Source organism: Ciona robusta, chromosome 4 (assembly GCF_009617815.1).
Source record: "Ciona robusta chromosome 4, ASM961781v2".
NCBI classification, from domain to species: domain Eukaryota; kingdom Metazoa; phylum Chordata; class Ascidiacea; order Phlebobranchia; family Cionidae; genus Ciona; species Ciona robusta.
Window position 1 is genome coordinate 4,300,736 of NC_143238.1, and position 11,954 is coordinate 4,312,689.

General features: G+C 34.8%; 3 protein-coding genes across 4 annotated transcripts in view; 2 read left to right on the forward strand and 1 right to left on the reverse strand.

The window, feature by feature from the left end:
- LOC149736843 (intraflagellar transport protein 80 homolog) overlaps positions 1–4,231 on the forward strand; it is a 29,484-nt gene extending 25,253 nt beyond the window's left edge. The window contains exons 9-19 of one of the 2 annotated variants that reach the window (XM_089876559.1): positions 5–123; positions 422–496; positions 651–699; positions 958–1,140; positions 1,393–1,528; positions 1,814–1,961; positions 2,192–2,353; positions 2,613–2,712; positions 3,012–3,132; positions 3,478–3,653; positions 4,079–4,231. In XM_089876559.1, coding sequence (XP_089732685.1) covers positions 5–123; positions 422–496; positions 651–699; positions 958–1,140; positions 1,393–1,528; positions 1,814–1,961; positions 2,192–2,353; positions 2,613–2,712; positions 3,012–3,132; positions 3,478–3,653; positions 4,079–4,144 — 1,335 coding nt within the window. In that variant the 3' untranslated portion in view covers positions 4,145–4,231. The remainder of the gene's footprint in view (positions 1–4; positions 124–421; positions 497–650; positions 700–957; positions 1,141–1,392; positions 1,529–1,813; positions 1,962–2,191; positions 2,354–2,612; positions 2,713–3,011; positions 3,133–3,477; positions 3,654–4,078) is intronic. The other variant, XM_089876560.1, reaches the window with a different exon arrangement.
- A 293-nt stretch (positions 4,232–4,524) lies between these two features.
- LOC149736847 (low-density lipoprotein receptor-related protein 11-like) lies at positions 4,525–8,152 on the reverse strand. The gene is made up of 6 exons (XM_089876596.1): positions 7,836–8,152; positions 7,033–7,204; positions 6,371–6,539; positions 5,973–6,183; positions 5,537–5,686; positions 4,525–5,313 (listed from the first exon to the last, which is right to left on the reverse strand). Exons 1-6 carry the CDS (start codon positions 8,017–8,019, stop codon positions 5,036–5,038), a joined length of 1,164 nt encoding a protein of 387 aa, XP_089732722.1. The 5' UTR covers positions 8,020–8,152; the 3' UTR covers positions 4,525–5,035.
- Positions 8,153–9,986: 1,834 nt separating this feature from the next.
- LOC149736848 (uncharacterized) lies at positions 9,987–11,942 on the forward strand. The gene has a single exon (XM_089876571.1). It carries the CDS (start codon positions 10,126–10,128, stop codon positions 11,710–11,712), a length of 1,587 nt encoding a protein of 528 aa, XP_089732697.1. The 5' UTR covers positions 9,987–10,125; the 3' UTR covers positions 11,713–11,942.
- Positions 11,943–11,954: the final 12 nt, after the last annotated feature.

An 11,954-nucleotide genomic window follows, 5' to 3' on the forward strand; every position in this document is an offset into this window, starting at 1 on the left:
AAAGGTACGAAACGTTGTGAATGACGCTCACGAAACTTTGGAATTACGAGATCGAGTTATAAAGATGTCACTTGCATTTAAACATCTTGTAGTGGTTACTTCTTCACAGTGTTTAGTCTACAGGTGTGTCAAGTGCTTTGTTGGTTAGAAGAGTTGAGCATGTTACTATTTACCAACATATGTGATATGTGGGGTAACAGTCAGCTGTGGCCTAAATTTCAAGTCCCACATCCATGAGGTGCCAACCTTTTCTACAAAAAAAAGAATCAATATAGTATCTTGAGTTTTAAAGCTGGAATAATTACGTATGGCTTATGAGAAGAGTTACATACATGACATTAGTCAATGTTTTAACTGGCCTTTAAATGGTAACCCCAAATAAAAACATAAAAAATTTACTAAACATTTATGTTTTACACAGCACCAACAACTTCAACACGCCCGCCATATTTGATCCCCGGGATGGGAACATTTCCTTTATCCAACAATGTGAAAAGTAAGTTAATCATAAAGTGGAAATTGTAAACTTAGTTTCTAGTGTTATTATTAAACATATTTTGTTACATTTTAACTTCTAATACTGTTACACTTTGTTTATGTTGTACATATTTTGATTGAAAACTAACTTGTATATCTATAACTTTTTCCAGGCATTTTCTTATTGTAGACCATGTTGGGTTGTACATCTACAGTTATGAGGTAATTTTCTTGGCATTCACTATGGTTTAACAATTAGTGTCGGAAAGAATTAAAAAATCTGGTGCCAAAAAATGGCACTTTGGTTAACCACCGGTATCTGACACTGTAAAAATGGCCTTTTAAAGTGGCAGGCAAGAACAGTCATTATATTTTTATTCTAACACAGGTGTTTTGATTCATACTCCTCATGCCCACTTACCAGTGTTTGGTTTAAAAAGAAACGCCTTATTTTTTTCCTAATTCACCTTTTATATACAGGGTCGTCAGATTTGCTCTCCCAAGCTTCCTGGGGGAGTTCGTGGCTCTTCTTTGAGCATCCGGACTGTATCACTGAGTCCGGATGTCCTTGCTGTACGCGATGTAAAGAATGATCACTCAGTTATGTTGTATGATGCAAACAGTGGAAAGCTGCTTGGAGACGGGGCACCTGTTGTACACACCGTATGTATAGGAGTGTTGTACTATTTGCTAGATTATTGTTTAATAAAATACAAGTTTACGCCATTAAACATAAACCTGATTGTTAAAAACAACACAAATAGAAAATATAGGGTATTATGTGTTAACTGTATCTATTTTATTCATATCCCCCAACCTGCACTACAGTTGTGTAAATTTGAGTCCCTTTTACACTGTGTCCCACTAAACCCTAGATTACGATATAAAAACCCAAACTGCTCATCTTTTCTACAGATGGAGATATTGACCGTTCACTTAAGCCAGTGTGGTCCAATGTCCGACCGTTTTCTGGCAATCATTGATAAAAACCATGACCTGTATTTGACCCCTGTGAGGAAAACTTCTTCCAATCACAGGTTGCCAAAGTTGGGTAAGTTTGACCGGTTTTGAATATAGTAGTTTGAAGTAAAATGATCCAAGTTTTTTATTTTCTTGTTCAGTTGGTAGTAAACAAACTATATAACCATATCCTTGCGACACAAATACGAAATACAAAATTATATGTGAAGGTGTTGTCAGCTTTTCCAGTAATTAGAATGTTGCCAGTTTTTTCTGCTGCACTAAATGTATGTCAACATTTACTTTATAAAGTAGACTGTTTTACAGTAGGTAAATTTCTCCCCATATTTATTTCCTCCATAAATTGCCTTCACAGCTTCCATGGTGCAAAGTTTGAAGTGGAATTCCAATGTTAACATCTTGTGTGGACTCCGTGATATGAAGTTGTTGGTTTGGTTTTACCCTCGTGCTTTGTTCCTTGATAAGGATATTCTGCCACAAACTTTACATGAAAGAGAATGCAGGTATATTTAGCTGTATGGCTAATTTATATATAAGAAAGCAGGTATTTTTAGAAGTATGGTTAATTTTTATACCAGAAAAGAAGGTATAAATTGCCTAATTTTAGACCATGTTGAACAGATATACTAAGTGTATGATTAAGTTTATAATTTTTATACCAGCAATTGGCAGCAAAGCTATATACTTGAGTAAAGCTAAAGTTTACAAGTATAAACAGAGTTTAATTATGCAGTGAGTTCGGTAAAAATCCTGAGTTATGTGATTTTAATGAGAATACGGTCATAGTCCGTCGAGCAGACGGGTCAATTTGTTCGATTTCAAACATGCCATATCCTGCCATGCTTCACCGCTTGGTGGCAGCAGATAAATGGAACGAAGCTGTTAGGTTGTGCAGGTGAGTGGTGGGGAATATGTATGCTAATACTACAATACTAATACTACAATAAATATATATATATTTGGTTTGTTTGGTTGTACTGTAGTGTAATAAATTGGAGTTACTATATAGATCCTCACTTTAACACTTGTTCATCAGTGAGTCTGTACGGTTTAAAGTTGTTTTTCTTGTTCTTTTTTCCTAATTTATGCACTACATTCAGTTTAGACATTCCCATATATTTTGTTACCTGTACTAATACATGGCTTGTTCACAGGTTTGCAAAACTGAAATCGCTATGGGCTTGCTTGGCTTCAATGACATTAAAAGAAAAGGATCTTGCTACTGCTGAGATTGCTTACGCTGCTATTGGAGAGGTCTACATATCATACATATATATTAATAATACAGTTTGCCTATGTATATTCTGCTGCTATTGTAAAGAGTCGTAATATCTCACCTACATAATATAAATTTCAAGAATGGATATTTCTCAAGAATATTACAGATTTTATTGAAAATAAAGATGATTTAGCCGCCATCTGGCAATACTTTTTGGACCACATACTTAAAATATTGATTCCTAAAATGTATGGTTCACTTATTTGGTCAAGTTTTGCTTATGTGTTTGCTAATTTTTTTTAGTATTTTTCCAAGTTTAAATTCTTTATTTTAGGTTGATAAAGTTGAATACCTAAAGCACATAAAGTCCATACCTTCAAAAGAAGTTCGAACAGCTGAGATTACTTTACTATCTGGCAGTGTGAATGAAGCTGAAGCTATTTTAATACAAGGAGGTATGTATGTGTTAGTTAAGACCTGAATTAATGGGTTGTAAGCCAACAAGAATGAGTAAAACATTGGAATCCTATGTTTTTGTGTTTTATTCTAAGCTAAAAATGTGAGGGCTTAATGGCATGGCAAATATGCATTGAGACTTTGTGTGTAGGTCTAGTGTCCAATACCACATTACCTAAACCACCAATTATCTAACATAAGTAAGTTTTTAACAGATAATATTTTGTGAATCTAGCTGAAATTCAAACTATTTTTTTGTTACAAAAATTTAATTTGAGTTTCTCTAAAAAATTGTGTTTTATATTTTATTAATCTTTTTTTTTGTCATAATTGTTCATTTGCAGGGTTTATATACCGTGCTATTCAGCTCAATTTGGATTTGTTTCACTGGGAAAGAGCTTTGGAGCTTGCTGTTAAACACAAAACACATGTGGATACTGTGCTTGGCTACAGACAAGTTTATCTTAACCAAATCCATAAACAAGAGACAAGCAATAAGTTTAAGCAGTATTCAAAAGGGGTAGGTTTTAGTGTTGCTTAGTCTGTTTTATACTGTTGATATATTTTCTGGGAACCAATTAATTTTCGCATGCTTTGGAAGCTGAGTTTTAGACCAGAGATGGTCTATTACCTGACACCTAGGGTGCTTCAACTTATAAATTACCACTGGGTTGGAGAAATGTCTATTAAGTGGCTTGCCCAAGAACACATAGAGATATCAGTGTTAGACATTAAACCCAATATCTTTTTGTTTTAATGTAATCACTCAACTACTTATTCAACTCACACAGACTTTAGTTTATAAATTTGTACGAACCCTATTAGTAATCACCAACCAGTAGCTTAAAATAGTATCTTTGCCCTACCAAGCATGCCCAAATCATCTGCTAATTTACTTTTTGTTTAGAAAGTAGGACATGTTAACATAATATTTTTTTTTTCTAGGTTGAAATAAATTGGCAGAACATAGAGTCCAAGATTGAGATGGAATTGGAAAAAGAAGGAAAATAAGTAAAATAACTTTTGCTGCAGATTTATTTTTATACTGTATATTGGATTATGTTTTGTTTTGATACAAATAGATATATAAGAATGTAACTGTGTTTTAAGACTACCAAGATACCCACAGCTAGAATGTTCATGGCAATTCTAGCTTCAAGTATCTATGCATAATGTAATTAGTTTTCAGTTTGAAGGCTGACAAGATATCAAGGCTAACAGCAAGCCTTGATTGAGAACTCTAGGTATTTTTCATACGGGATCCTATATTGGTTATAACTATCATATGGGTTATACCAGTGTTTTTACCCGCTTATACATTCTATCCGATAGTTCCTACTGACAGACAGAGATATAGTACTTTGCAGTACAGAAGAACAAAACAGTGACAGTTGTGTGTAGAACAGGTTTATTAAAACAGATGACACGTAGAAAACACCCAACTATATAAAAGAAATACGTAAAACCATCATGTAAGGCAGCATGATCAGTATGATTATTTATAACAATTGATTTGGTTAATACTCATGGCATAGAAGAAACATAATCTCGAATATAAACTGCTTTGACGATTGAAAGGATGCTTCTGAATAAAATCTTAATGATTAAAAACGGTACTGCAAAGTGGCATAGGTGTAACATTACAGGTGCGTAGGGTGACATGTAACCTTAAATTTTAAAACGGGGGACCTCATATGAAAAAAAAGAACTTTCACTCTGCTGTTGGGTGTCTATACAAACAAAAAGAGTCAAATTATATTGCATTTAACACATTAATATAAGAGGATCCCGGTGTTTGACAACTTTGAGTGTAACCACATTGTAACAATGTCACCCTAGATTTAAAAAAACAGTACGCCTATGTGCAGTGGTGAAGTGCAAACAGTGTACAAGATTGTGACATCACAAATACATGCCGTTAATAAGGTAATCTGACTCATCCATGCGTAAGGGGCCTCCATTCCGTCGCAATTTTTTCCTCATGACCCGAATCCTACACACCACCATTAAGATGATGCAGGCAGTGACCGCAAGCCCAAGCGCAAGAGGTAAAACAGCTCCCTGTTCAGGTGAAACACTTTCCTGCACTATCACATCATCAACCATTACTTCTACTTCGGGTTTTTCCGTCACAACGACATTCACTTTTGTCACTGGAACCACTTTTAATGTTGTATTGACTGCAAAATAAAAATATTCTACCATTGGTCTACTAATTACTACACAGTAGGCATAATGTACCTTTTAAAACTGATACTCTGACCTTAAAAATTAACATATATTTCACTAGTAAAAAACAACTTTGCAAGGGCTGTTGCACAGCAAATAAAAATTGTTTTGTTTTTGCATGGTTTTTGTGTTTGCATGATTTCCTAACAAACATTAAATTAATTCAGCACTAACCTATGGGTTGAGTTTGTAATTCAGGACAATCAGTTTCATCGCTGCCGTCTTCACACTGGTTAGTGTGGTCACAAACAAATCGTGCAAGAATACAACATTTGTTGTCGCATGCCCATTCATAATGTGCACAGTTGGTGTTGCATGATTCCTCTGTAAAGTAGTTGTTGTTGCATGTAAAAACTGTGGCAACATAAATAATGTGGAAACTCAACCTACCACAGCAATTTTCTGCATGGCAATTTTTAAAGCTATAATATCATACTCAAAGAATATTAAATATGCTTTTTAAATAATTCTAAATGTATTAAGTATTAGCGAATATTGATCTGGCAATTGTTTAATTACATGGTAAATTTCATATACTGTTATTTGATTAATGAAAGAATATAAATGTATATATTGTTATAACTTAAATGTAATGAAAAATATTTCGTACTTTCAGTTGTTGTTGTTGTGGTAGGAGCTGTAGTTGTTGTTGGTTGAGTTGTTGTACTTGTTGTTGTTGAAGTAGTTGTAGGTGCTTCACTTATAACTGTTGTAGTGGTAGTTGTTGGTGAACTTGTAGTTGTAGGGCTGGTTGTAGTGGTTGTTGTTGTAGTTGTTGAGGTATCAATAACTTCTTGTAGCTGAGACACATCATCATTTGCCTGTAAGTAATTGTTTGTTTGCATAAAAGTGGGTTACAGGCCAACAGATCCCATGTTCTCTGGTTTTTTATTTGCCTTTGCACATTTTTAAGAATGCTTTTTTCAAAAGTCGTAATACCAGTGTTTGTCCAAGTATCTTATAGGTCAAATTTCAATCAAATGTGTCTACTATGCGGCATACACATACCAGGACAACAGCTTTTGGTGTTGCTTCCCTTCTTCTATAGCTTGTATAACCAGCATGATTTGAGAACAAACAACTGAATTCTCCAGTTGACTCGTTTAAACATGAAAATATGAAACATTTTGGTTTTCTTGAGCGGGTGCTACTCGCTTGGTACACGGATAAGTCGCACCTAATTAATGTGAATTCTGTTAGTCTACAGTAACATAGTAAATGAAAATCTTGTTAATGGAATAGTTTGGTAGTTAGTGGAGTAGGTTTGGTAGTAAAATATTGCACAATCAGTCAACTCTTCTCAGCTGAAAAAATGACTGATGTCAATTATAAAGTAAACTGACAGATTTTGCTGTCCACTGAATTAATTCGAACATGATTTAGTCTCTTGAGGTTGTCACTGACTGTAGTTAAAAAATTAAACCTTTTTTAGTAACCTTTAAACTAGTTATCAATTGTTCTGACATGAGAGCTAACATTTATTGGTTGCAGTCTACAGAGTATGGCAGTTCCTGACGCAAACTGGTATTGGTCCAATAACATAATTTTGAAATTTCTCTTTTTTGGTAAACACAGAACCTCGCCTATTAATGCAGACGAAATGTTGGTTACAAACTTTAAATAAGCCTTAAGTTTATTTTAATACCATCAGTGCAGTTTCAAATTCTAACCTTTGTTGATTATTTGGGTCCTTATAATCACAACATAGTTGTTTGCATGAATCAGTGGTCATATGTTCGGTTGAAACTTGTAAGAACTTTGCCCCATTATGCATTGAATCCTCTGTGCGGATAATTCTGTTTGTGTTCTCTGTAAACTGTCCAGCGCATTGAGAATTTGTACCTGAAAGAAACAAAAATGGTCATTGTTTAATATGTACTTCATTAATTAAATAAATGTACGTAACTTGCTTTATTCTCGCATGCCCGGTAAGGGACAGTCATTATAACACGGGGTGTTCTGTTTCATACACCTCGGGCCAGCTTACGAGTTGTGTTTTGCCTAGGACACATACGCCCACAATAGAAGCAGCAACGAGCATTAAACCAACTGTGCCATGGCATTAGACAAATACACAGTTTTTTGTGGATCTTTACTTAAAGATACAAAAAAAATATTTAAGTGTACATTGTTGTAAGAATTGTTTAGCTTGTGATATTTTAACCATTTATTTGGGTCATTTGGAAATTGGTAAAATAATCTAGAGATTAGATATACCACCTTGGTGCTAATAGGACTGACAGTAATTGACTGTGAGTTATTTATTCACGCAGGCACATGACAAACAGCAGTGTATTATTAAATAAAAAAACATTCATTTACTATAAACTTGCATCATATAGTGAAACTGTACATTTTACCACATATAATGAAATTGTACATTTTAGATTTTCACAAACATAATGTATTTGTAAAACATAAATTAAACCACAAAATAATAAATTTACTACATGAAGTGACATTAAATATTTACCATCAAGGGAGTTCGGATTCTCAATCATACCAAGCAGTTCCTGCAGTTGGGATTTTGATAAATCGCCGATTATATCACTTGCTGTCTTTCGATTAATGTCAGGCGTTACGGCCGTTGTGTTTTGTAAATTAACAGTCAGAAAAATAATTAAAAAAGATTGTACGATTTTTCGTGAATCGGTCATGTTTATTGCATACTTTACCTGCCGAAATTCGTATCATAAGTTCGTATATCCTAAATTGCATTACGTATTAATTTAAACCACGTATGCTACGGAAAGCGTGCGTTTACCTAACTATCTAACGTCTGTTGTCTGGTGACAGAACAGTTTGTTGTTTAAGAACTCCAACATTCTGTCAAATCAATGACGTTTTCCTGACATTTAAAAGTGTTGCCTTTGTATTTCCATTAAAAACACCATTGGGGACAAGTGCGTGCACTAAATTTGGAATGGGGCGCAAAATACAGAGTATTAGGCAAGGGTTATTGAATTTATTAACTAAAATGGTTTATTATTTTTCAATTTTGTTTCCTATGGCATTCGTTTTGCGTCGAGACCAAAGAGATTAAAACCATATTGTATTACAGTTTCCACTCATTGGTTTACCAAGCAATATTGAAGTATGCTATTTTATTGATCATTCATTGACCGTCAAATTTACAATACGCCAAATGTGCATATAATATTAAACACGTCTATATATTCTTTTATGCAGAATAGCCATGTATTGATCGTAACTCCGTGTTCACAGTAAAAGTTGATATGCAACAATAGTTATGTACGGGTTATCCAGGCGTAAATTAACCAAATTTACACATTGAAAACCAGACACCACTATGTCGACAACTGCTTCTTAAATTCCAACGTATTGCAGAGGTAGAGAGTTGGAGTTATCTGATTGAAAAACAGAATATAATTGTAGCAAATAATACTCGTAATTTAAGCCCCCAAAATATTAAACTTATTTAAGAGAAAACAACTTTACCAAAGGTATAACTACAGTTTTGTGTTAAATCGTCTTTGCTGATTTATTTGTTTATATATCATTTAAATAAGAGTGAAATGCGATTTATATATCTTCGGGTGGCGGACAACGACAGTTCTTATAACACAAATGTTGTGTATCTAGTGCCCTTTTACGAGTTTTAGTACGCATGTTTCTTTACTGGTAAGGGATATATATTCTACTATACCCCTCTACATAAACGCCTCCTATTGCAGGCCTATTCATTCTACACACAGCGATCGAAACACTTTAAAAGTATGATCTAAATCTACTCTTTACTTATAGCATTCGGAGGATGCTGAAACAATACCAACACTTCGATGTGTCAAGTTATCCCCATATAAACTCTCCATTTTGAAGGCATCTCATATCCCGTTTCCGATGACAATTATATTTCATCTCCATCCTTTCTTACTGGAAGCCAACATGATTTCCAGTAAAATCTTTTTACGTATAATGAGATGGCTAACACGTTATGGGCGACTCTACGACGTTAAAGGAATATAATAATGACTTTTATATAGCGACAAAAAAAGTGTGTTAAAACACGCTTGCAGTTAAAAACCTATTTACATTTGGTTGGAAAAACCATGCGTTGGTTTTTAAATTTCAGTTACAATGCGTGAGATTATAAACCTTAGTAAAAATGGTGTTATTCGCGGTCATATATTGGTAGTACGATATTATTAGCAACATGGTTATTTATGTGTTAAAAACGAAGCAGGATATTATTTATGTGCAGTCACAGTCGTTATAAGTAGGCCTATAACACGTGTGTTCTGCTTCACACACGTTTTATACACCACAAACTAAATCCTAGGACGTCATGCTCCTCACGTAATAAAAACATTTCCCGTTTTCGCTTTGCAGCACGAGATAACTGAGATACGATTTGACACGAGCGGAAATAATGTGACAGTTCCTTTGGTTAGCTCTTGCGCAAACGTTTTCTCTGTAGCACTATGTTGTGACATCGTCGAAAAAGCAGACACATTAAATTGATTAAAACGTCCCACTAGAAATTGTTCCAGATGCACCGTATAGAAAACACGTCGTATCCCTAGTTATCACTCCCCAAAATATTTTTTACCTACTATTTCTACATCTCATGCTGTTTCCCCGAAGATCAGGTATTCGGGAATCCCCTAATTTCAGGTCCAAAGTCCTTAACCACAAATGTGTTGAGTCATTCTTTTTATTGTACATTCCTAACATTAATATACGCCGTGTAGGTTGTTAGTGTAGTCTGTAGTGTATTGCATGGACCGTAATGTCACTTTAATATGGCCGAGTTATTTGGCCTGTCTTACATAGACACATGCTCGGCTGTTGGGTTAGCAGCCAGAAACGGCAATGTGGAATTACTTAAAAGGTTGCTGCTGGAAAAAAAGGATTACTGCGTGAAGGATAACAGAGGCTGGTTTCCAATTCATGAAGCTGCAAGCAAAGGCCATACTGAGTGCGTTCAACTTTTAATTGAAACAGCATTAGAAAATGGCGAGGTCCCTTCTGCGATATGGCCATTACCGTTTGACGTTATGGCCGCTGGAAGCCCCTTGTGCTTAGCTGTAGCAGGTGGGCATCTTAACACTGTGGAAATATTGCTCAACCTTTGCCAAACTAATGAGCCTGATCTATGTGATGCTCTTATGAGAAGTGTCCACTATCCTGATATATTAAAACTAATATTAAGTAAATTTCCTGGAATTTTAGTTAGTGAGTTAATCCGTGATGGATCAGAAGGGTCCCCACTTCATGCTGCGGTAACTCAGGAGAATTTAGAAAGTGTAAAAATTCTACTGAAGTCTGGAATAAACATTGAGTTTATGGATGATTTTGGTAGAACCCCTTTGCACATTGCAGTCTGTATTAAAGACACTCTGAATAGAATTGCAATAACAAACATATTGCTTGATAATCACTGTAACGTTAATGCTTGCGATGAGAAACACTTTACACCACTGTACCTTGCAGTGCAGCGTGATTATACAGAAATTATTCAACTGCTGCTCAATCATAATGCTGACCCTCACTTGTCAGCTATGTGTAACTTTGGAAAACATGATATAGAAGTTTCTCCTATTGCAGCAGCTGCCTATCTTGGCAACCTGCAAGCTGTAAAGCTTTTAGTACAATATACAAATAAAAAGAAACTTGGTTTGCTAAAATCCTGCTCTCCAGTATCAATAGCTGTACAGGGTGCTTGTGCAGGTTGCTTGCTTGCATTACTTGATGCTGGCTACACCATTGATGGATTATTACCTGACTGTAGTGCTGCAGATTTAACTGATACTTTATTTTACGGTGAAGACATTCTTTGCAATTTGCTACCTTGGTGTTTTGAGTTGGTTGAAACTGCCCAAGTGCTTGAGATTCTCTTATCACGTGGAGCTGCCTTGTCTGGTAAATTTGTGGACAAATCCATGTTCATTCCTATGATGATTTCCTCTGAACAGCATTCGTTTTACGTTTTAAAGGTTCTACTAAAATACGGACTTCATGAGAAAATGTTAAATAACGAGCTTCCTTCTTCTGCTCAGAAGATTCACGTCAAATTCTTCAATGTTTTGCAAAGTTCGCTTTTATCTTCAAACGAAGATGACGAAAATGATGAAATTGAAAATATCAACATTAAAAAACTAAACTTGTTGTTTTCTGTCATACCAAACATATCATTTAAAGTTTGCAGCAACAGTCTTGATTTTACACATGCTGAAATAGCCATGGTGGCTCCTAACCTACAAGAGTTATGCAGATGGACAATTAGACAAACAATGCTTCAAAACACTGGCCTGTCTGCTATAAACATGTTAAATATACCACCTTTGTTAAAAAGATATTTGTTTTATTCCGATTTGAACAGTATGTAATTTGTCAAACAAATGCATAAAGTTAGCTAAATTGTTCAAAGATTAGCATTCACACTTCGGCAATCTACCAGTGAATAACTGAAGTTTTTATTTTACATTTCGTTATTGCCGTATTGACAGCCTTAACTATTTTTTTCATATTTATTTGTTCCAGCCTTCTTTTCACTCAGTTAAAACATCTCACAGTCATACACAGTTAGATTTAAATATAAACAATATCGGTGTTACAGGATTGAGTTTTA